The sequence below is a fragment of the Diabrotica virgifera genome, chromosome 4, assembly GCF_917563875.1.
Source record: "Diabrotica virgifera virgifera chromosome 4, PGI_DIABVI_V3a".
NCBI classification, from domain to species: domain Eukaryota; kingdom Metazoa; phylum Arthropoda; class Insecta; order Coleoptera; family Chrysomelidae; genus Diabrotica; species Diabrotica virgifera.
The window spans coordinates 101007023-101033875 of NC_065446.1; the positions used below are offsets into that span (position 1 = coordinate 101007023).

At 34.0% G+C, this 26853-nt stretch overlaps 1 protein-coding gene across 1 annotated transcript; it reads right to left on the reverse strand.

The window, feature by feature from the left end:
- Nucleotides 1–423: 423 nt before the first annotated feature.
- Nucleotides 424–26125, reverse strand: LOC114330245 (venom protease). Its single transcript, XM_028279568.2, has 7 exons — nucleotides 25942–26125; nucleotides 23292–23489; nucleotides 19388–19476; nucleotides 17656–17765; nucleotides 7014–7231; nucleotides 2234–2445; nucleotides 424–701 (listed from the first exon to the last, which is right to left on the reverse strand). The coding sequence occupies exons 1-7, from the start codon at nucleotides 25997–25999 to the stop codon at nucleotides 501–503; spliced, it is 1086 nt and encodes a 361-aa protein (XP_028135369.1). The 5' UTR covers nucleotides 26000–26125; the 3' UTR covers nucleotides 424–500.
- Between the last annotated feature and the right edge of the window lie 728 nt (nucleotides 26126–26853).

Consider the following 26853-nt stretch of genomic DNA (forward strand, 5'->3'; position numbering starts at 1 on the left):
GATAAATATATTTTGTGCCATAATGACTAAAAAACAATTAAAATGTGTACTTATATTACGACTTATAGTAATATAATTCTGGGGTATATTGTCCACCACCGGAAACAACAAATAATAAAATGTAAATTACGATCTTTCCAGAACGCCGATTATAACGAAACTAAAACCAAATTATAAAGCACATTCCAGTTAGAGAGATAAGCAAGGTCAAAAATTAAATTTTTAAATATATTTCCAGTAGAATTCTTATATCTGGTGTACAAAGTACGCCAGCGTGTGTAGTTAAATGTTAAAATTGCTCCATGCTGTACTGGAGAGCAATTGGGGATAGAAGGGGATGAAAACTGGAAGAATATAGGTATCTCTATATTGTAATGTTATTCAATACTTCTTTACCTTAAAACAAATAAGTAGTAAACAAAATTTTATAAAACAATAATTTATTTGTACAAGAAATTAGATCAAATTCATTTTCAAAAATCATGCCACTTTGGTGTGATTTACGAATGTGCCTTTTTGTATTCCTCGGGCCACACAATACTTTCAATCCAGTTTGTGTAATATGAAACTCTAGTATATATTGACGGACTTCTAGTGATACCACAGGCTTTACCAAACGATGTAACTCCAACTATTCTAAAACCTTTTCCATTATCATATTTGTAGTGATTTCGTACTTGAAGAGGTCCTCCTGAATCTCCCTAAAAACATAAGCTACTTTAGATAAATATAATTAACCTTTCATATAGATACATACTTCTTGGAGACAAAATTTTATCGATTTATAATACCGTAAAAAATAGAAATCAAACACCTTTGATGTTACGGGCGTGTAATCCGAATGAAAGATGAACGATGACCAGTAAAATTAAGACAATACATACACCACAAGAATTGGTAGGATGTGTTACGCAGATGATGCAGCAATTATTGCCGAGTCAGAAGATGATCTTCAGAGACAGCTCTTTCAAATAAGCCGCCACTAAATATGAATATTTCTACCAACAAAACTCAACGTATGACAATAGCAAAAGATCCTCTCAGATGTAAGTTAGTGGTTGAGAACAACCCCATAGAACAGGTGATGCAATTCAGATATCTGGGCATAGATATATCAAGTACCCGTGACCCAGTAAAGGACCTGAGGAGTCAAATCAACAAAGCATCTGCATTTTCAGGATGTCTACGGGAGACAGTCTGGTCAAATCCGTATATGTGCACAGATAGTAAAATTATAATCTACAAGACTTGCATACGACCGATCATGACATATGGCATAGAAGTGCGCGAAGACATCAACAAAACGAAACAGATGAAACAGAAACGAAAGAGTTGTCAAAATGAAAACCTGTAACGATAATGTAATTTTATAGTCTAGAGTACGCCAATGATTTAAGCAAAAAGTGTTTTTATAGCGTCTTGGACGATATAAAAGATGGAACGAAAAGCTTAGTGGAGCATCAAATACAACGACAACGTTACATTGACGCCCGAGCATTAATTTTAAAAGGGTTTAAGACCTTTAAACAGATTGAACAAATATATTATAAATATGGCGGAATCAGAAGGTACGGTAGGCTTAGAAATAGCGGATGAGACGGTAGGCTGGGTATATAAATTTAAGAAAGAGGATTTAAGTAATGTTATGGCAGAATTTAACTTAGATACGACACGTAAATTAGACGATCTTCGATCAAGAATGGTCTTACATATCGCTCAAAAAAGACCGACACAGTTACCAATATCGGAACTGAGGATCCGGAAACATACGATACACAAACGGAAAATGAACATAGTGAAATAATGGACACAGCTAGAAAATGGGGCTTACATTTTGACGGATCAAAATACATTACAGAATTTTTGAAAAGGCTACACGAACTAAAAACCTGTTACCGGATTCTAGACGATGCATTATTGAAAGCGCTACCAGAAGTATTTAGGGGAAAAGCGATACTATGGTTCCGAACAACGTCGACTTCTGGGAAAACTGGACTCCTTTTGTAATGCCATATTATGGCATTACAAAAGAAAGAAATTTCTGGAATAATATTCTGTAGATTGTAACGATAATATAATTTGGTCGTCTAGAATATGTCAATGTATTAAGCTTAACGTGTAAATATTTATTCTTTGCCCGAGATCATCACAAGATTTTTAAACAAACTCTCTTAAACATTTTATTACTAAGAAACGCCTTCTACTTAGAGCTTTATAAAAAGTACCTACTTACTTCACATGTGTCTACTCCTATTTCTCCTCCAGCACAGATCATCGTGTTACCAACAATACCCTGTGGTAGAATCGATTTTTTTACGTCGCTGTATAATCTGTTGCATGTTTCTGTATTCACTTCATTTAAACTAACTTTTAGCAAAAAGCTACTTTGCTCTTCAGCAAATCCTATTTTACCCCAACCAGCAGCAGTCATATTGTTATATGGATCTAAAATAAAAATTACTCTGTATATATAACGTTAGGCGAATTGCAGCCATTTTACAGCGGCGTATTACAATCCGACAAGCGAGACCTGGCGGCTGACCTTCTCGTATTGTGTAGTTCTTGTTGTGTATTTTCACTCAAGGTCGCCTGCCAGCTATCGTTTGTCGGATTGTACTAGTGGTAAAAGAATTCCCTAGAAATAACATCTTGAGACTCATAATTCAAGGAAAAATAGAGGGTAGGAGAAGCGTAGAAAGGAGATGCGTTTCCTGGTTGAAGAACCTGAGAGAATGGTTTGGTTGCAGCTTAAGGCAACTGTTCAGAGCAGCTGCCTTGAAGGTCAAAATAGTCATGATGATTGTCAACCTTCGTTGCGAAGATGGCACTTAAAGAACAAGAAGGAATTCCCCGAAGTGCGTGTAGAATCACATCCAATCATAACCCCACTTCTAAGTTAAAATGACTAATTAGTTTTTTACGCTTGTGTTTAACTATGTATTGTTATGCTCTGTATTTCTCTCTTGTTATGAGATTGATCAGCAAATTCTTATTTTGATTAACTACTTAATTATTTTAATTATTACTTATGTAAAACAAAATCAAAATTAAATTAAATTTTCTAATAAATTTTATTCTCAGGGCTATTTTAATATTAATGCATTACGTTAGGTTTGTGGCTTCTATATAGTTGTGGCTTCTTCTCAAGTTGCTTACTTCGTCCAGGGACAAAACAGGGAAATTAAACACACTCGATGTCATATAAATGTTATAAATAATTTTTATTTATCCAATATACCATAAATATAAGATTTAAAATTTATACTAAAATTCAATTCTGTTGAAATTTTTTCTCATCTAATAAATTAAGCTTTATTTCTGATATCTCCTTTGTTTTAACAAAAATTTTATTTAAATAATTCGTTAGACTATTCTTACAAAAAAAACTAAAATTTGCTTTTCTCCTTTGGAATTGATTACTTATTTCTTCTTTAAATTTTGGAAAGACTAAATTATGCTATGGAAACGCTCGGTTTTCACCCCCATTTGGGGGTGAAAAAATATATGTCCGAAATAAGTCCGGAAATTTGAAACAGACTAATTTTAAGTAACTTTTGTTCTATAGAGCTCTTTCGCCAAGTCAACACTTTTCGAGTTATTTGCGCGTGAATATGTTCATTTTTCAACAAAATAACCACATTTTTAGACGGTTTTTTGTAAATAACTCAAAAAGTAAGTATTTTGTCGAAAAAAACGTTCTTAGCAAAAATATAGCCTATAAAAAAGTAAAAAAAAAATGGTGTACGCGTTAGGTCTCTGGATCTCGTAGAACCAGAGTTATAGCCAATGAAAAATAGATTCATATTCACCCAATTTCAAATAGAATATTTCGACGTGAAATATCCAAAAAATTAAGCACTTTTTGGGGAAAACCCGTCATAACTTTTTTAAAATGTTTAAAAAAAGCTTTATTTCTGTTTTTACACAAAAAGTTTCTAGCATTAAATTTAAGCAAGTTACGCTCAAAATAAAGTTGATTCCTTTTGTTTTTGCAAAAAAAATCGGGAAGAACACCCCCTAATTAACAACTTAAATGAAATTAATCGTTACCGCTCCACAAATTATTTTACTTATGTTGTGTTTATATGGTCTGTAAGTTTCATCGACCCAAAGTGAAATTTTTGAAAAAATTTGTTTTTTTGGTGAAAAAATATTTGGTGTTTCTAAATTTGCATACATTCGTGATCAGTGACTCGTTCAACCCCTTTTAACTACAGCCCTTTCAATAATGAGGACTTTGAACCGATGAAACTTATAGATCATATAAACAATATATACACGAGTCTAGAAACTTATGAAGTCGTAACGATTAAGTTCATTTAAGATACTAATTAGGGGTGATTTTCTCGATTTTTTTACCAAAACCAAAAGGGAGTAACTTTATTTTGAGCGTAACTTATTTAATTTTGATGCTAGAAATTTCTTTTATAAAACAAAAATGAAGCTTCTTTTAAACACTTTAAATAATTTGTAATGAGTTTTCCCCGAAATGTGCTTCATTTTTGGTTATTTCACGTTAAAGTATTCCATTTGGAATTTGACGAATATTAACCTATTTTTCATTAGCTATAACTCTGTTTCTACTGGGTGTATCTACGTGTATCTACTGGGTGTACGTGATATCTACACCATTTTTTTAAATTTTTTACAGGCTATATTTTTACTAAGAATGTTTTTTCGACAAAATTCTTACTATTTGAGTTATTTGCGAGAAACCGTCCAAAAACGTGGTTATTTTGTTGAAAAAATGAACATATTCACTGCCAAATAACTCGAAAAGTATTGACTTAGTGAAAAAACTCTATAGAACAAAAGTTACTTAAAATTAGCCAGTTTATCCATTTCCTGACTTTCTTTGGACGAATATTTTTTCACCCCCAAAAGGGGGTGAAAACCACTCCCAGGGCAAAAGCACATATCGGCACAATATCACTTTTTTTCTTTGACTTGTTAGCTATGTGTATGCCAAATTTCATGTCAATCCAAGCGGTTCTTTAAAATTTAGAGGTTTTGCAATATTTCACCGTTAAAGAACGGACTATTAGTTAATTGAAAGTAAAGATGATTCCGATTTGATTACAGGACAGGGACTCTACTATGTGTTTATACGTATTTCGGCTTTACCATAGCCACCTCGAAGCACCTTTGTAGAGGCGCTGAACTGGAATCAAATCCTTTCATCTCTTCGGTGTAATTATTAAAATAATCACTAAAGATGCTAGTAGCACCATCTATGAATCGTAAGTCGAATGAGTCAGAAACTAATATTCCAATTGTTATCCTCTGATGTCTTTTAAGATCTAAATATAAAGCAATACAAAGTGATGAATTAGTCGACAAGGGAATCTATACCTAATTGCATCCAGGACCTGTCGTTCACCGTGATAACAATCTTTAGCGAACTGGTTCATTTTGTACTCACAAAAATGAATACAGATAAAATGAAAGTAAAGATGGTTCAGATTTAATTATAAGACAGGGCCTCTACTATGTACTTAGTTAATTATTATCTATCCATATTTTATCTATTATTGTTCCATTAACCCTATTAATTTTCCACTTGTTATTGCAATATTATCTCTATCCAAAGAACCACGCTCACATATCTTCCGACTCTAGGCAACGTGACCATCCTATCACATATACAGGGTGTCCCGAAAAGATTGGTCATAAATTATACCACAGATTCTGGGGTCAAAAATAGGTTGATTTAACCTCACTTACCTATATACAATAGTGCACACAAAAAAAGTTACAGCCCTTTGAAGTTATAAAATGAAAATCGATTTTTTTTCAGATATCGAAAACTCTTAGAGATTTTTCATTGAAAATGGACATGTGGCATTCGTATGGCAGCAGCATCTTAAATAAAAATTAAAGTAAAATTTGTGTACCCCATAAAAAATTTATGGGGGTTTTGTTCCCTTAAACCCCCCCCCCAAACTTTTGTGTACGTTCCAATTTAATTATTATTGTGGCACCATTAGTTAAACACGCTGTTCTTAAAACTTTTTTGCCTCTTAGTACTTTTTCGATAAGCCAGTGTTTATCGACATATTTTGAATATTTGTCGAATTCACCACATATTTGTATACGGTTAAGTACGATTATAGAGACCTGTTAACAATCTGAAAATGTATTTATAATTTACATTTTTAGGTATATGTTGAAAAAGAAGCCACATCTCGATAAAAGGTGACTTATCAAAAAAAGACTAAGAGACAAAAAAGTTTTAAAAACACTGTGTTTAACTAATGGTACCACAATAATAGTTTAATTGGAACGTACACAAACATTTGGGGGGTTTAAAGAACAAAACTCCCATAAAAATTTTATGTAAATATATTAAAAAAGAAGCCGCATCTCGATAAAAACTCGCTTATCGAAAAAATACTAAGAGGCAAAAAAGTTTTAAAAACGTTGTGTTTAACTAATGGTACCACAATAATGAATAAATTATAACGTGCACAAAAGTTTGGGGGTGCTTAAGGGATAAAAACCCCCATAAAATTTTTATGGGGTGGACAAACCTCACTATAATTTTGTTTTAAGATGATCCTGTCATAACAATGATAGATGTCCATTTTCAATAAAAAATCTTTAATAGTTTTCGATATATTGAAAAAATTCGATTTTCATTTTGTAACTTCAAGGGGCTATAACTTTTTTTATGAGCACATTTATACTAACGTAAGTTAGGTTCAATCGAATTATTTTTGGCTCCAGAATGTGTGGTGTAATTTATGACCAATCTTTTCGGGACACCCTGTATAAATGTGTGATTGGACTTTACCATCTTAAGTGATTCCTTGACCTATCTAAGAATACTATCGTCCTGATCCTTTGTCTTCAAAACAACAAGCAATATCTAAAAAAGTTAATCAGAAAACATGACTCAATCATTCAAACAAAACTCTATTAGAAAATATCTAATAAAATCACAGAAAAAAATAATACAAACAAAAAATAGAAACATAACATTCACGAAAAGGTTATAAAAGAACATTACCTACCATATATCTTCTTTACCGTTTGTAAACAAGCTATTGCTACATATTCTGTCAACATGACATTTCGATCTAATTTAACTAGAGCAATATCGTGATATTTGGAAGAAAATGAGTAGCGCGGATGCGCAATTACTCTAATTATTTTAAAATCTTGAGGTTCTGCGTCGTCTTCATCAGTGGAGATATCCAGATCACCTAGATGGACCCATTTGGCCTCCCCACTGAAAACAGGTTAATCAAAATAACTTATTTAATTAAAAATCGTTTAAATTGTAATGTAGACAGTAGTAGATAAAAAGCCAGATTTTTCTGCTAAGAAAAACCCAAGAGCATTAGTTTTTCGTAGCAAGAAAGGTTATGGCAAAAGAACAATAATATAATATTAGTTTAAAAATTTTGAATACAGCTAAATACCATTATAAATACCACTATCGTATTCCTGGATAAACTACTTAACACCTTCACTAAGACTAATGCTCTTACTAAGTCCAAAAATCTATCTAGTCTCCTTCTTCTTGTTCCAGTTCCAGAAATCGTCATAGAAATTTTGACTGTTTACAGCTGCTCCAAACACAAATAATATGGTTGTCCTATTGTACTAAGCTTTAAGGAAAAAGGCGCAAAATATCGTCTGTCAAAATTTTCAATGTGTTTTAAAGGTTTTTATTTTTTTCGAATTTTAAGAAAACTAATAAGTATTTCTGAAAAATATAAACGCAGATGGCTGAAAGTCCCTTAGAATAAATAAAAAGTTTCTTTTAAATGAAATATTTGCAATTAAAAATAACACTAAATTTTCAGTAGTAATTGCACAAGAGCTATAAAATTATTGAATTTTTCCCGAGTGACACTTTCATGCCCCGCGCACTCTAATAAAAAACATGTAATCGTATTTATTTTCCTTCCATTTTGTCAGAGGCGCTGATGTCGGCATTGTGATTGATGGAATTCAGTGTTCGTGTTCGTTCGATCGTTGTCGTTCAGTTATTTTATATGGTCGGTTTATGTGATGTGTTTGTGTCACCATAAAAAGCTGATATTCAGTCGTGTTTTTTGATATTTTTGTTATTTTGTAATCGAGTACCTTTTTAAAGGTAAGTTTTTTTAAAGGTAGGTACTGTTTTTTGATATTTTTGTTATTTTGTAATCGAGTACCTTTTTAAAGGTAAGTTTTTCTAATTGTAAGGTAGAGATTTTCTGATTGTAGGTACTGTTTATCCAACAGTTTTAAAATACACATTTTATTTCGCGTTTTGTTGTTAGGTCTAATGGCTCCCATCAGGTGTTGTGTGCAGACGGTGGAAAAATTCAACGAGTAAATATATATTTAATCCAAATTAAATAGGGGAGCATGGGTTACAGTGAACCACTTTTTATTTGGAGAGGTGTAACTCAGGAAAAAATATGCATATATGTCTGAAATTTGGATGATGAATGCTATAACGTACGAACTTCTGCTCTCATAAGTGAAACATGATATAACCAGATGTTTGGTACTCATTACAAAATATTTTTTTCAAAGCGTCACTTGGTTCAGTGTGCCCCTGTCCTTGTGAACAGTGAACCAGGCTTATGGGTAACAATGAACCAAATGGGGGTACAGAGAATCAGCAGGTTTCTTGAAGGAAAGAAAACGCATGATATAGCAAAACCTTTAATAACTCACTACTACTACAAACTAGCGGATATCTATTTGAGTAAAATTTAATTTGAATGAATAGAATGACTGTTGTCGTTTAGTATTCCCACAGATAGTTGGTTTTGGTAATATCAATTTTACGTCTGACAGTGCAACCGGAGATACATCTAAAACGTCTGGCAAACGGAATGTGTTTTCCATTTTATAATTCCTCCTTAAAAAACTTACTTGTACTTCTTGTTCCTTGGCCTCTTGTAATACCTTAGCAACGTAATAGACTTTACCATTCTTCCCATTGAATTCAACCAACACATAGTCTCCTTCACTGGGTAATTTTTCTAATGGATTAAAAGAGTCGGGGGTTATAAGATTCTCCTCGTCACCGCTTTCATAATAGTCTTCTTCCTCAGAATGAACACTGAACGTATCTTCTTCATCTGTTGTATCTTCTGGTTCTTGAAACACTTTTTTCTTTATGGGTTGCGCTTTCTTCTTTCTCTGCTTTTCTGCTTCGCGCTCCTCAATTTCCATTTTTTCTGGGGTGTCCGTGGCTATCATAGATTTACCCTTTCGTTTTGGTTGTCTGTTATTTTTCCTCGGCCCAGCCTTTGGCAGCCCTCGGAATTGATCCGGAGTTACAAATTCCAAAGATATTTCAGCCTCGGAGTCAGGAGTTCTACTTCTACTATGTTGGGCTCCGACTGCCAGTGGATTTTCTGGATTGAAGATTTGCCCATCTGGAGTATTTCCATCATTTTCAGTAATGGGTCTGTTAGTAACTTCACTTGGTAAGAAGTCTATGTCGGTAAAAACATTTCTATCGTACGGGAAGATGCCGGTCGTCTTAAAGGCACTACAAATATTTGACGGAGTCATTGCCTTCAGATGTGCATCCCCAACGCAAGCAGCTACCTCATAAATGGTTAGAGGTTTTCCTGGATTCCGCATCATCCAACTGTCTACAGCTGCATTGTAAGCAGTTTTGAAAGGTTTGTAAATGCAAACGTCTAAGGGTTGCATCTTTCCGGTAGAATGAGGAGGAACTGTTAATATTGTCACACCATTTTCCTTTGCCAATTCAATGGCTTTTATGCAAATATGAGCTTCAAAGTTGTCCATTATCAGTAAGCTGGGGGTTTCTTTTGTAGTGTTTGAGAATTTAATAAAGTGTTTCATCGTGTCTACAAATAGTGTGCTATTCATCCACCCAGACTGTGTAGCCAATCCTAACGTGCCGGTGGGAGCCCCATTTGTCATGTGATGCTTAAAATGGACACGAGGAAAAATCATGACTGGTGGTAAAAAATTGCCGGAAGCATTGACGATACAACAGGTAGTTACTAATGTTCCCTTTTCACCACTAGTGACTTTGCTGACCTGTTTTTGTCCTTCGCTGCGAGCACCTTTTGAGATTTTTGCACGGTCAGGGAACTAGTTTCGTCAAGATTATATATCCTAGTCCCATCAGCAAATTCGGGTCTACGTAACATAACTTCTTGTAACTTATCATAAAATATGTTCACATTATGTCGGTTAAATGACGTAGCTCGGGACAGGCTACATCCCTCAGGTGTCCTAAGGCTTAATCGGGGATGTCGCTTTCTAAAATTGTATAGCCATTCCATGCCAGCAATCTTTCGATCATTCCATTTTTCAGGAATTTTGACGTTGTTGACTATTGCCATTTCGTAGGCCAGCTGACGACATTCCAGCAGTGTTAACCCGTAAAACATTTGGCTACATTTTACAATGTAATTGACCAGTGCTTCTTCCTGGATGGCTGTGAAAATTTTATTCACTTCATAATTAGGAGTTAGCCGTATTGGTTCATCTGTATTTTTAAATTTTTGCCAATATCTTCTAACAGTCGGATAGGGAATCCCTTTAAGTTTTGCTACACTTCTTATGCTTTGATTTTCTCTCGATATGAGGTCTAAAGCACTTCGCATCTGCTCTTCACTGTGCATGCCAATGTTTGTTTTTCTAACTCGGTTGCGTGGCATTTTGAATCTAAAAATAAATAAACATAATCAGAATAGTTATTTATGAAATAGTTCGAGAAGTATGCTTTTTGCGAACGCACGCGATACTTAGAGCACGAGCGACAACGGAGCGAGTGCTATACATCGCGTAAGTTCGCAAAAAGCACTCCACGCACAGTTTCATACAATATTTTATCTACTCTTCGATAAACAAATAAAAAAACTGTAACTCTTCGTCACTGGAATTCATTTCTATTCTACAATTTTTAGAACTTTGACATTTAAAAATCCTAACTACTTTCAAACCACAAAACTGTCAAAAATTTTGTTGTAAGTCATTGCTCATATTGTCATCACCATGACAACGTGAAAGTTAAGGATCTTTGATTATATGAAAGTGTGCCAAAATACCCATTGAAAGCGTGCGGAAAAGTACATTGTTACTTCACGCACACTTTAAACCCGTCACGCACTGCTATCTACGACAGTTTTCACAAACTAAAAACTGATACATAATATGATATAGAGTAGATAAACCAAATTATGATTAATGAAATTAAATGCATACATTCTTAGTATAACATTTGTATAGTAAACCATTATGGGTTACAGTGAACCAGATTCAGTGTAACCCATTCGTCAATGGTTCGCTGTTACCCATCGCCACCTATTCAACTAAAAAATTTATTTAAACAAAAATAAACTACATTGATTTGAAAGACAACATAAACAGTATGTACAAAGACCTATTAAGTAGCTTGAAATTATAATTGATCTGAATTGACCGCCAGGCTTGGAACAAAACTAATAAATAGAACAATGTGAAAAAAAGCATTCGACTTACCGTTCAGCAGATATGGAAATACACATCTACACACTATGTTAGCTTGATGCGGACTAAAGTAGTAGGGTGTTCCGTAAAACCGGCAGATATTTGAAGAATAGAGTTGGGAGATAAAGTGCATAGGCAAAGAGTGGGGGCTGCTGGTTCACTGTGTAACATGGTTCACTGTGACCCAGGTTCCCCTATTCATATTTCTATGTAAAATGTCACAATATTGTATAAATAAATAATTAAGAAACAAAAGTTGTTTGTGTTGTACCTTTATTGTCCACTTGAATAAAATATTAAATATTGGAAGTACCGTATGGAGGCTATGATGTACCTAGCATGGAGGCTAGATTACGCCACTTTTCCTATCCAATCAACAACAAGAACGTTTAAAATTTCACACCTATCATGTCGCAGCTACAGACCACTTATGTGGAGGCCAGATTTGTAGTACCCTTCCACTTAACCAGGTGCTGAGATGGCGCTGAAATACGTGACATATTTTTTAAAGAGTAAAATCGCATTCTACCAAATCACACAACACTTTTTTCTATGGACACTTTGACAGTTTTAATTTCATGAGCCGAAGGCGAGTGAAATTATGTCAAAGTGTCACGAGGGCAAAAATTCTACATTAATTTTAGAGATCGAGTTCAATTTGTTGCGATTATTTCATGAATAAAACTGTTCAGAACCAAAATTTTATTGTAATTTATTTATGTAAGTACAAATTAGTACTGTTAAACACACAGTTGATATAAAATATTTTACGGTTGAAAGTCATCACTTTTATAACTTTTAAAACATTAATTGTCATTAATGTCACTGAATGTATTTTTTCGTAGCAACGAAGGGCATCTGACGTAATATACTTGACGGGATATTATCAAAAATTATCAATAGTAATACCACTAGTGATTCAATTTTCGCGATAAGTCTGTCGATTTACTTCTAAACGAAACTGAGTTGCTTGAAAACACCACGAGTCCGTAGGACGAGTGGTGTTTTCTTTAAGCAACTCAGTTGAGTTTAGAAATAAAAGACAGACTTATAAGATAAATTAAATCACGAGTGGTATTTTATTAGACTATTTCACGAACAAAGTGATGGGTCAAAAATTCAGTAGAATGAGAGGAAGGAATTTAATAATAATACATTTGATCTAGGTAACCCAAATCTACCCATTTTTTGAATAATTCACAATTAGTCATAATCATGAAATATTTATTACTATTGTCCTTTTCATGATCATTTTTCAGTGCGTAACAAATGATAGGAAAAAGGGTAAGTCCGTGATAATACACATTTATGACATTTATTCTAACATGACATTTTAGTTAAATCTGACAGTTGTCACATTTTATTTTTAATTTGGAATAAAAACAAATCAAATGTGTTTCTTGCATTTATAAAATGGTAGTTTCTTTGATTTGTATAGTCTTATAAATTATACAGATTATATTTGTAATATTATTAGCTAATTAAAAAAAATTATTTTTTTTATTATGGCGCCATCTATCGACAACTAGAATAATCACCAAACTAGAATAATTACCAAAGTAATCAACGACGTGCCTTTTTCTCTGTCATATACAATTTAATACGTTAGAAAGAAATCGAAAAACTGTGACGCACTGAAAGATGATCATGAGAAATAGAATACCATCAATTTTTCGCATGTTGAAGGCCCAGTCTTTTAGAATGAATGCTAGTCTTTCGTTGTTATTTTCTGCATCTAATTTGTAGTTGCGATCCACACAGAACATCACAAATTGTCTCCATATATAAGATTTAGATTTTCTTGTGTTACTCGGTATATTTTCTTCAATGTTTTGGTTTATAACTTCGTTTGAAGTACCACCGAAACGACTCATTTTGACGTATACAGCTACAATAATTTTTTTGGCAAACGTCAAACTTTGCTTTGCGATCGGTATCCATGGTTACGTCGTTGAAAACACGAAGCTGATAGACCAATCAGAATTGAAAGACAGTTGGTGTTTTCGCGATAACACAAGCTGTCTTTGGTTTGTGATTGGTCAGATTATGTGAAAATTTTAAGATGAGTGAAATAGTCACCTTAATTTGCATTTATGTAGCTTTCTATTGGTCAGAATCTCCTATGAATGAAATAACCTGTTTAATTTTTACCCCTGCAACTTATTAAAATAAACATTATAGAAGTTTTCAGAGACTTTCGACCCTCGGTAGAAACGTAATCTTTCATTCTGCGTTTAAATTTTTCAAAAATACTTATTAGTTTTCCTAGGATTCGAAAGAAAAAATACATTTAAAACATATTTAAAATTTTGACAGGCGACATTTTACGCCTTTCCTCTTAAGGTTATGGAGCCAGGAAATAACGTCTTCTATGGCCTCCCTTACCAGACTCCTTGCGTCAATAACCAACTTAATTAAGAGGTTTTGAAAAAATTCCTCTTTGGTGGATTCCTCTTTATTATTTGCCGGTGCGTATATTCCTACGATGTTGTTGCTTTTTCCTAGTTTTATTTTGATTACAATTATTCTTTTTGATATGTATTGGCACTCTTTTACCTGACTAATTCATTTTCTATTGATTGATATAGATACTTCTTCCATAGATATTGTTTGTTTTGGTATGGCGATGTATACCATCGGGTAGTTGTCTAACGCATTTCCTGTTCTCTTGTGTTCAGGAATTTAATGTTTTAAGTGAGTAATCTTAATATATTGTAACGAAAGAGTTAGTTTCGACCGACCTCAAGTAACGGTTCCAACTCTACATAGCCTAGAACCTTCTCGATGGAACGGCTTATGTACGAGAATAATACAGCGACGTTCAGAATTGCGGAAATTAGAGATGGACTCTTCTAGAAATTTTATCTCTGTATAAATAAGCGCGATGTTATTAGTTTAGTTAATTAATGAGATAAACGCGAGCTTTAAACTTGTAAATAAATTCGAACCGTTAGTCTTATTTAAAAACACGTTACAGTTAGTGCCAGGTGTGGGATCTAGTTGGTAAAACATTAGTGCATGTAGTCCAGAAGTCAGGGCCTACTGGAGCCAACTCTCTTATAAAATGTTTGTAAATTGATTGGTGTCAATAAGACCAGTCCAAAGTTATAACCGAACATCTCCTGGGTCTCCTTTGGGCCCGATTGGGTCTCCTTTGTACCAGATATCCACAAAAATGTTAATTAAGAAGCCAATTTGTGTGGAGATAATAAATAAGTATTTAACTGCTCTCTATCATGTGTTTAGGACAAAATTTTACAATTTGGATGACAAATTTGTTGATTTTAGAACGTTGTTGCAAAAAATATCTTAATATGATAATAGGGAACTTGCATACATTTTTAAATTCGAAAAAAATGTTATAAATCACAACAGAACATAAAAAAGTTTGGTTTGTCTTTCGTTTGGCCCCTAAAGACTATTAAAAATTCAAATTAAAACAGGTGGTCCAAAACGCATCGTGACGTCACTGGGTTGTACATTTACATTTTTCCAATAAAGTAAACAGAATTTTAAATTAGACGTTATAAACGTCAGTAGAAAATACATTTATGTGACGTTACAAGTGTTTTTGATCGTTTGAACTATTCATAGAAAATTTTTACTTTTACAAAATAGTTTTATTTTCAATAGTAAACCTTCATTCCTTTCCTTCAAAAACAGTATAAAACTCCAATTTTAACAAACTGGTATATATTATTACAATGACGTACGATAAATGTCATTAGAATATAAATATTTTTGACTTATTCCACGACGATGAGCCGGCCATTTACCCAGTAGGTGGAGGCCAATAAACTAAAGAGGGAGAAGAAGAATATACCTAAATATAAGGTTGTGTCTAGGTATACGCTAACGTGTACGCAAATAAAAAAGTTACGAGTGTCAGTGATTTCTTATTTTTATTTGTTTAGTGTTTGTTTTTAAATTAACTATGGAGTGTGGACAATTATTTAGTTCTTTTAACGAGTTTAAGAACATTTTAAAACAGTACGAAAAAGATAAGAGACTATAAATTAATATATATTTTTTACATAGTTATAAATAAAATAGTATTACTATCCAAGATTAAAATAAAAGAGAGACCTAAAGCTTTCACAATAATAATTAACTTGTTATGAAGCTATTATCCTTGTGGCATTTTTGTAATCAACTATTCTAAATGAGAACTAAGCCACAATTTAACTAAAAAATTGATTTTATTAACGTTTCGACGTCTAAACCGGATGTCGTTGTCAAAATACAAAATATTATTAAATTAAACAAAAATGTTGTTGCTTAGTAAAAAATTTTTTCTAATAATTTATTTAATCTGACTAATTTTTGTATTTTGACAATGACATCCGATTTGGACGTCGAAACGTTAATAAAATAATTTTTTTAGTTAAATTGTGGCTTATTTTGCATTTAGAATAGTTGATTATAATATTTTACTTACGTATAAAAATTATTTTAACAATATTTTGTACCTACATGTCATGTCAACTAAATACATAATATAATTATTTTGCTAACCTAAATACACTCACCGGCAGAGAGAACGGGCACCCCAAAAAATGGGTCATATTTAATGTCTTGTATTTCCTAAACCTGATGTCCGACTTAAGTAATTTTTTTAATATGTTATAGCCTTATTCTTTATCAATATCGCTGTAATAATATTGTTGCTAGACAGGTACATTGTCATTGTATACAGGGTGTACGAATCAAACTGTGTTTTTTTCTCAAACTTTGGAACAACCTGTGGAATGTTCCAGCTTTTATAAAATACTGAAATTATAACCAAACTATAGCCTCAGGTTTTCTTAACATTCTGTTTTTTGATTCATTTGCTTATGTTGGATAGTAAAAAAGTTAAGCACAAGTTTGTAAGAACAATTTCAACACCCCCTATCTCAGAAACAAAGTATTTGCGGGCATAAGTTTATAAAGCAAACTGTCATTATTTTATCATGCAGAATTACCCCTTAAAGCTTGCCGTACTTATTGAAAGACACCTTGTATTGACGAAAAACAGGGGTAGTTGTTAAAGTGCCTAACTTTTTTATTATCCAACATAAGCGAATGAATAAAAAAACAGAATGTTAAGAAAATCTGTGGCTATAGTTGGGTTTTAATTTTAGTATTTTATAAAAGCTAGAACATTCCACAGGGTGTTCCAAAGTTTGAAAAAAAAACACAGTTTGATTCGTACACCCTGTACACAATGACAATGTACCTGTCTAGCAACAATATTATTACAGCGATATTGATAAAGAATAAGGCTATAACATATTAAAAATATTACTTAAATCGGACATCAGGTTTAGGAAATACAAGACATTAAAAATGACCCATTTTTTGGGGTGCCCGTTTTCTCTGCCGGTGAGTGTATAGACTTTTATATATACATTGATTTATTACAATTAAGTTTGAAACATCTGAATAGTTCTGCTTCCCTTCCCTTAACAAATATTTTTCTATCAAACAAACACTAAACATATCAAAATAGCATGTACCAAAATGTATAGTCACTGCGCAAGCTAAATAATGACGTTACTCATGACTCAAGTCCAAAGTAAAGTAAAAAATTAACTTAGTCATTAATAGGGAGAAAAGCTCTTCTAGCTACCCCTAAAACCAGGTGGCTTAACCACATGAAGTAATACAAAGGGTGTCCCATTACCCAGGGCATCCAAAGTAACATTAAGATCAACGCCTCCCCATTCGGTATGTCCTTCGATGGGGAGGGGTGGAGGTATAGCTTGGGGGTCAGATAGGTACCACTCCATTACGGGGTGTGACCGGTTTGATCTTCGGACATGTGGGTTCCACTTTTCCATTGGAACACACATGTTCCCCGGGGCTGGGGTTGATACGAGCATGTGTGTGTGTGTGTGTGTGTGTCTTGATGAAGTTTAATTCGCGTCTACCTAACTTTTTTATTTGCGTACACGTTAGCGTGTACCTAGACACAGCTAAATATAACCATATTTGATTAATGCAAAACTATGTGACGTCACGGGCCGTTTGAACTATTTTATACTGCAGAAGACTTTAAATATGTATTTCTAAGTTATTACGAGTTTTTGAAGCGTGAAATTTTGGAAATCTCATTTTTAAACAAAACTGAACATTATTATCTAATAAAAAAAAATGTGCAAGTTCCCTATTGTATCTGTCTTAAACAATAAACTAATCCCATTAACTTACTAATCAGTGGATTGAAGACAGTGGGCTGCAGTTAAGACAAAATTATGACTAATTAACGAGCCACCACATAGCCACTGCTTATCTTTTTCTTGTCCATATCCTATGAGTGCCTAAAATATTAAAGTGTGTTTAAATGTTAACAAAAATCCCAAAAAAGCTGGAACGACAGTATAATACCAACTGAAAAATAATAACGGGTTGACCAAAGTGCGCTAGATGTTAAAATGCAGGACAAAGAAGACCAATATGGAAGCAATATGTAAAAGATTGAAGAGCGAAGATGTTCGAGATCGAATTGACTGCTATACGTTATATATGTTGTAGCGTTTGTGTTAAGTAATTGCCTTCTTATTAAGTAAAAGCAATGGAAAACTATACAAAGGACTACATATACAGAACTATACAAAGCAATGGTAAAAATAGGAATACCAGCTAACCTAACAGAAGCAATCAAGAATATTATACAGGGCAAATGAAGTATGTATACATAAAAATCGGAAACAAGATAGTCGCTAACTTCAAAAAAATAAAAGGACTACTACAGGGATGCCCAACATCACCAACTCTATGTAAAATATTTGTAGAACACGCACTAACAACTTGGATGTCAAAATGTAGGGGTATGGGAATATCAATAAGGGACGATTATCTCTAAACATTGTGTTTCGCAGACGGTGAGGTGGTGATGGCTCAAGATGAGGAAGAAATCAGTTACACGGTAGAAAAACTAAAAGAGGAATACAGGAAGGTGAACCTGGAAATAAACTTAGCTACGGAAGGCTCGAAACAGAAGTGGGAGATCAAGTGAATAGAGCAAACAGAGCCGCAGGTTGCCTGAATGACACAATATGGAGAAATAAAAATATCGGAAAAGTAGTGAAAGGCAGAATTTACAAAACAGTCATCAGACCGATGATGACATACGCGGCAGAAACACGACCCGACACAGAGAGGACAAAAAGACTGCTCGAAACAGCGGAGATTAAAACCCTTCGAAAAATCTATGGTAAGACACTATGGGACAGAGCTAGAACTGCAGATATACGACGGAGATACAAGGTGGATAACATTAATAACTGGGTAAGAAACAGACGAATAGAATGGAATGACCACATAAGCCAAATGACAACAAATAGAGTAGTCAGGACAGCGAGCGACGGTTCTCCAATAGGAAGACGATCAGTGGGAAGACCACGAAAACGATGGAACGACAACTTACTAGAGGCACATTGAAAAAACAGACAGAGTCATCTCTATACAAAAACAAGAAGAAGAGAATATATATTAAGTAAAATGGGTTTCATTGCCTATACAAAAGATCTCTTATAATATCCGCGAAGGGCCTTAGGTGAGCGTAGATCCGATAAAACAGGTTTAAAAAAATTAAGAGTGATGAAGGTTTAATTTTGGTGTAGAAGAAGGAAATGAGTAAAGAAAGAGAATATTACATTATAAAAATCTTCTATCGTCAAATTTTAATGGAGTACGCACAGATAAAACTCAACAGTCCCTAGTGTATCTGAATATCTACAGTCGAAAAAATGAGAGAATACCCATGAACGATCACATCAATCACATACATATTTTGTATTTGATGTGTTTTTCCATAAATAACACGAGAGAGATAGATTATTAATAATCTGAATAATATGTGGTTGATGTGATCCTTCATGGGTATTCCTTCATTTTTCCGACTGTATATTAAATTTTAGTACACTTGGAGTATACATACCATGTGTGGAAATTCTTTTGGAAGTGACTTAGTGCCTCCTACTGCAGATATAATAAAGTCTGCTGGTGGTGGATAGTATTCCTCACATTCTAAAAGAAAAAAATTGCAAAAATTTGTGTTATTTGAACGGTTGTTGGTAGAGTTCATCAGCGACGTAAAGTAAGTAATTTTTGAAATTCGTTAGAAATGGTCTAGTTTATTCTATCGCAGATCGCGTTGAATATTTCAATTTTTTTAATGTAAACTGCGCAAGAAGAACAGCGAAATTCTTCAGCTGCTTCATTAACATTTAATGTGTTAAATATAATATGGAATTTATTAATTGTTTACATTTCTATTATTATCTTTTATGTTTAATTTACTTTTTTTTTTCTTTGGAGTTGTATGACTACGGGCCCTTCAAGGCTCATTCGCCGATTCACCAATTTTGCTTATTTATTTTACTATATATTTTCCTACACCTATCTACTAAACATTTTCTATTCTACTTATCATACATAATTTATAAGGATTGACCTCTGAACAGTGGGAATACCACTGAATTAATTTACTTAATTTTGATTATTATTATATTTATATTGCAAAAATAAAACTACTGGTTTTTGACGAATAAAAGAAGATTACCTATTTTGTTTTAGTCTATTCTATTCATCAAAATTTTATGTTAATTCATATTAAGTGCGTTCGCAGGTACCTGTTGGCGACTAGTCGGTGACAATTCCTAACCTAACCTAATATAAATAATAGGTACCGTTAAAAGATAAATAAAAAAGGTATATTTACTTTTAATAATTAATATCAATAACTAATTATTAAATTATACTAGGTATTTACGTAAATATACCTTGTATATTTATCTATTAACGATATTGTTTATATTATTTTAAAGTGCGCATGCGATTTGCTGACAATTTGTCGCCGACAGTTACCCGCGAACGCATTTTATCATTATTATCTTGGGTAGCGATAAGAAGTCAGTATTCGCTTTAAAAATTACAGGCTATGTTAAATGTGAAGTAAATGTGGAAGATATACCTACATACACTGGTTACTTATTTCATTTTAATTTGATTGATTTTTTAATCATTTATAATATTTGAAATAATATAAGACAAAAAGTTCGGGATTTAATAATTAAAAATATTTCTTACTGGTAGGGATTCGAACTCATTCGCGGTCAACGTAAAAAATAAATAGACGCGAAGGTAGCCGCAGTTTAGTTTTAGTAACGTCAATCTAAAGGAATTTATTATAGGTTTGTTACGCATCGTTACGAATCGTTACGCGCATGCGCAATAACGAAAATTTATGCGCAGTAACACATTTTCCTTACTGCGCATACTCGTAACCGTTCAAGAACGGTTTTGTATCGAGTTGGAACAAACCTTATAACTGCTTGTATGTGAGAATAACATTGTTGTTTTTAGTATTTTGTTTACATTTTCTCACCTTTTAAACCTTCCTTATACTTCTAGAAATATTTCAAAATCGAAATTGGCCAAATCGGTTTAGTCATTCTGGAGCTGTTATAAAAAAGATAAAAAAAAATAAACTGACGTTATCAAAAGTCATTTTATTTTTTTATAAGATTAGGTACTTCCTATGTAGACGATGCGGACATTATAACAAAAACCAGGGCGAGAACTGCGGAAATCCTAACCGAGCTAGTAGAAGGAGCAGAACGAATAGGCTTACATATAAATCAAAATAAATCCAAATTCTATTCTATTCTAAGTCTATCAAAGAACTTACCTAACGAACGTATGTCTCAAAAAACTCGTATAAGGCTGTATAGGATATTGATAGTCCCCGTTCTCACATATATGGATCAGAGGCATGGACGCTTACTAAAACAGATGAATCCGCCCTATAGGTTTTTGGAAGAAAGGTACAGCGCTCTGAGAATATCTTGATATTCAGAGCGGTCTATGAGAACGGAATATGGAGGCGTAGATATAACTTTGAACTGCAGAATATCCACAAGCATACGTTTTTTGGAAAAGATATTATCAGTATAATTAAGCGAATCCGTATGCAGTGGGCAGGACATGTAGCCCGGGCCCCTGAATCGAACATGATAAAAAAGATTCTAACAGCGCAATCTGTAGGAATGAGAAGACGGGGTAGACCAAAGCTGAGGTGGATGGATGGGGTACAGAACAGATTGGCGTAGAAAGCTTGAGAAGGTGGAGGCCCTCTAAGGGCTGGAGCACCAAGATGATGATGAAGATACTTCCATAAATAAATAATGTACACGCTAAATATTTGTAATCATATTCTATGAGTATTACATTTTAGTTCATAGTTCCTACCATTAATTGTTGCTCCTTTTTTTGGCTCATCTCCAAAGAGGTTGAAAAATTGATTTTGAAAATTATAAAACTATAACCTTCATACATTATATTCGCTCGTTGCATGACTGACGCGACACCTGACATTTTTGGCGACCACAATTTGACGTTAAGTATATGATACACACATGACATATTTGACGTTAATATGTAATATTTATTTTCCATTTTTGATCAAGTTTGTTATACAAATACTAATGTGTATCCACGACTAGTGGAACATGCGCACTTTAAAACAATATAAATAATACCGTTGATATACAAGGTGTATCTACTTACTTACTTACTTAACCTTAACTACTCGCTCCTCAAATTATAACATAACTACACACAAGAGAATACACATAAAAACAGCGGTTTTGTTTTTTATTTTATGAAAAAATACTCTTAGTTGCCTGTTATAAACTTTATTGGGCGTCAGCGAATACTTAAAGTGACTTCTCAATAAGTCGATTGGGATTACTTACTGGAATCTGATCCTTTAAAAAATGAAATTTCTAAATAATTGTTTGTCTACATGAGAAAAAGTATTGTTTATAAAACGTCCACTATACTACTCTCGATCGCGAAGTCGATCGAAGTTCAGTGAGTACGAGAGTGTAGACAGGTATTACATGCGACTTCGCTTCGCTTCGGCCTACTTCCATTCTGTGGCGGTTTTGGCGACCGAGTCAAAGGAAGCGAAGTCGGTGTCGCCCCGCATGAATGTGTTCCTCGCGGAGTTGAACGAGTATGTAGTGACGGGTACTTCGGACTTCGGTCAATTTTCCCGAAGTTACTTCGCGAGAGTGTGGTGCTTGCTTAAAGAAAAATATATTTCGTGCCCTAATGACTAAAAGACAATTAAGAGAAGTGCTTATATTACTACAATTGTGGCGTATTTTTGGGTAATTGTTGTTTCCACCGGAAACAACAAATAATAAACGTAATAACAATCTTCTCAGAACGTCGATTTTAACAAAACTAAAACCCATTGTAAAACGCATTCCAGTGATAGGTTAGATACAAAAACATGGTCAAACTTTTAATTTTTAAATATATTTGCAGTAGAATTATTAAATTTGGCGTACAAAATACGCCAGCGCGTGTAGTTAAAAGTTAAGCCGTCCTTGTGTACCTTACGGTGTCGAGGTATATCTACTATTAATTATTAATATTATTAATTATTAATAAAGGCCAGAATAAAATAAAAAAAAATTATTAATATACTGGAATATTTATAAATAAATGATAATACATTAAATAAAAATATAATACGGTATTAAAGTGCGCATGCGTTGTCGTCGACTAAAAGTCACCGACAGGGTTTGAGAACGAACATAATGACACTGACATTACAAAAATTTGCCAAAATTGTCATATTTCGCCGCTACAGACGCTGGAATAGTTTCGCGTATCCCGACCATGGTCACGCACGGAGCGAACACCGCTAAGAATTATCTTGAATACTAAACAGATAAACCAAGCGCTCGATATAACAAAAGACGTGATAAAGTTAGCAAACAAATAGAAAACTAGAAAATTTGTCGTTAATCTTTTGTAAACTATCTTACTTTTTACACTTATAGACGATGGATCCTCATATTGTTCAACTTCAACAGTTGGACTTGATAAATAGTCAGGGCAACAAATGTAAAGTTCGGGATCTTCCTCCTGACAAAAATTAATATCAGTGTCTTTCAGCAAACTAAAAACACCGCTGCACGCACTTATTGGCTGACAAGTACCCTGTAGGCCTCCAATAGAACACCCTGAAAATAAGAAATCGTAATTAATTATTTTGAAGAGAAACCATGTTGAGCAAGGTTGTGCACTTTTTGGCACTTCTCGCTAAGGCGAGATAAATTGTGTATATACTAGTTATTTTGCCACTAGTCATGGGATCCAAGAAATTACCATTTGCAGTCACTCCACTCAATTTTTCCAAATTTTTTAGGATCAACAAACTTTCAAAAATTAAAAATTAAATTTTTAAAATACTAACCGTCTTAATTATGAGAAATTTTTTATTACTGATGAAGTATAGTAAATATTTGGAGTAAGGATATTTGAATCGTCGTCAACGTCAAATGTCACGTATAGGGCATTTATAACTAAAAACATCGTTGCTAAGTCTATAAGCAGATGATACAGCAATAGCTTTTAGCAGTACCAACCCAAATTTAGCAACAAGATACCTTGAGCTCTTGACGAACTACAAGAATGGTGTGTGCAGTGGAAAGGAAAATAGCTGTTAACCCTGACAAAACAAAAGCTGTCATGTGCCAAAAAGAAGAGACAGACCAAATGAGGTACTTCTTAACGTGCCCTATCAAGTCCCCTTGACGTTGGCGATTAACATGGCGAAACTGTCTCTGTCTAGAGCTATTCTAAATAGGTGTTTTGCTTTCTTTATTCCTGTCCACTCCCGGATATTCTTCAACCAAGAGGCCTGCTTTCTACCAATTCCTCTGCGTCCTTCGATTTTACCCATCATAATAAGTTGAAGAATATTATACCGGTCTACTACATGTCCAAAATGAGGTACTACTATCCCTATTTGATACCCAAATCGAATAGTCACATCAAGCCAAATACCTAGGCGTAATGTTGGACAAAAGGCTGACCTTTACAGAACACGTGAACCAAACGATCAACAAAGCTAAAGCCCTTAGGAGTCAACTGTCATCGCTAATAGGCCAAAAGAGTAAACTGAGATTTAAGACAAAAGTTAGGATGGAAAATTGTATAATTTTGCCAACACTAACATACGCCTTAGCCGCATGGGGGCACACATGTAAATCCAACAAGAAAAAATACAAATCATCCAAAACCACATGATCAGAAACACAAACAAGAAAGTCCTGGGAATGATAGATGAAAGAGCACACGAAATATTCAACAATATCAGGAACCATCCTAGCAGATTATTAAGATAATTAACTTACTATGACGAAAACCCTAGAATGGTACATAGACGACCCAGACAGCAATTGGATATAGAGAAAACCCTGAAGAATGAAGAATTGAGATAGCAACGGGATAGTCGAAACATAAACGTCGCCCTCCAGCCAATAAGGTCAAATGGATCATAGTCGTGGAAGTTGAGCATCGAGGTCACTTACCGACAAACGTGTGCTTGATGGCCACACCTTTCGGGCGCTCAGCCGTCGAGGAGAACAAAATTAATTTTACCAATTCAGCGGCTAAGTCACCGATCACACACGGTCCGGACAGCGAGACACCGATTTAGACGGAACACACTTTTTTTATTACACAAGTCCAAAGTCAAGTAATAAATTAAGTAAGTCATTAATAGGGAAAAAACTCATAGCTACCCCTAAAATCAGGTGGCTTAACCAAATGAAGTAATACAGAGGATGTCACATTACCCAGGGCATCCAAAGTAACGTTAAGTACAACGCCTTCCCATTCGGTATGTTCTTCGATGGGGAGGTGTGGTGGTACAGCTTGGGGGTCAGATAGGTACCATCCACTCCATTCCGGAGTGATCGGTTTGATCTTCGGAAATGTGTGTCCCACTTTTCTATTGGACCACACATAGCCCCGGGGCTGGGGTTGTTCGAGTATGTGTGTATGTGAGCAAAAAACAACGGAATACATCGATTTTTAAAAAGAGCATCTCGAGACTTGCAACTTTTTGCATTGTGTTCAGGATGATGTCAGGAAAAAAATCTACAATACAAAAATGGGCGGAAATGCATAATTGAATTTTAAAGTGCGTAAAAGGCATTCAAAAGTGCAGAACAAAGAAACGTGCTGAGAGTTTTGCAAGCAGGAGAACAAGGGAAGAAAAAGACGAGGGAGACCATAAAGGAAGTGGTTTGATGCCGTCCAAACTGACATAGAAGGCATGGGTACAATAGACTGGAAAAAACAAGTGATGGACCGGGAAAAGTGGAAGAATTTAGTGCAGAGCTAAGGGCGTGAGTCGAAGCTAAGGGCTTCTAAGCTGCTCACAGTGAAAAGTTTGCATGTAGTGACGTAGGAACGGTGTTTAAATGATTATCAACAGAATAACCTAAAACCTATTTAAAGTTTTGAAGTTAAATTCTATTGGTTAATATTTGCAATCACAGGTACATTGTTGTTAAAAACGTAAACTTAATTTGTATTTAGGCCCAAGCTGTCATTCACTTTTAAATATCAATTTCAAAACACAACTGATTCATAAAATAAAAAAAATAATAATATAACTTTTACCTTGATCAGCTCCATGTAACTTTGCAATAAAAGTGAAGATAATAAAAATGATAAACATGGTATGCACTGTATTTACACAACTTAGTAGTTATCTTCGACAGTCTTACCAGAACAATAGTAATCTACGTCAGATTTTCAATAATACTAGTATTTTCCAATTCCCCTTTGCGTAAATTATATTAATGAGTCAGTCTAACTGTAGATATAAAACGTTTACTTAATAAACAGGTTTTAGTATTTTAAATACCTTGACCAAATTCAAGCACCATAAGGAATTTTTTTAAAATATTCGTAAATGACGGTTTCTTTTAATGTATATTAATTAGCTTATATTTTAAGTTATAACATCTTATGTCGGACGCAAATCTGCTCGACGTGCGAGGGGCTACCCCCACCATCAGAAGTTAAAAAATTACCTAGGTTCCCCTAGGTATCCAATTTCAATTTTTCGAGAAGTGCATTTGAAAGCTTGAGCCATTTCTTATATGTAAAAAAATCTATTTAAAGTGCTTATTTTAGCCCCAGCATAATAATTAGTCCAGGCTGTATCGTCGTCCCTGTTAGGTAAATTATTCCAATTCGATTTTTTTGCATAAACTTACTCAAAAAGAGGTCCTTATAACAAATCCACAGCGTGCCAGGCGGTACCGCGGCCGGAAAAATGTTTAAACAATTTTTTTAAACAAATTCACAAAAATATTTTTTTCACTTTGGGCAATTTTTTTTAGATTTTTTAGTTCATTCTGAGCAAAAAGGGCTCCTGTGACTTTTCTCTAAAATAAAAACGGGAAAATATCCATTTTCAAGGCTTAATAACTCGGTTAAAAATAAATATTATGAAAGTCAGAAACTGACCAAATCAAAGATTTGGGGATAAAACCAAGATCCTGAAGAAATTTTTGTCATTATTTT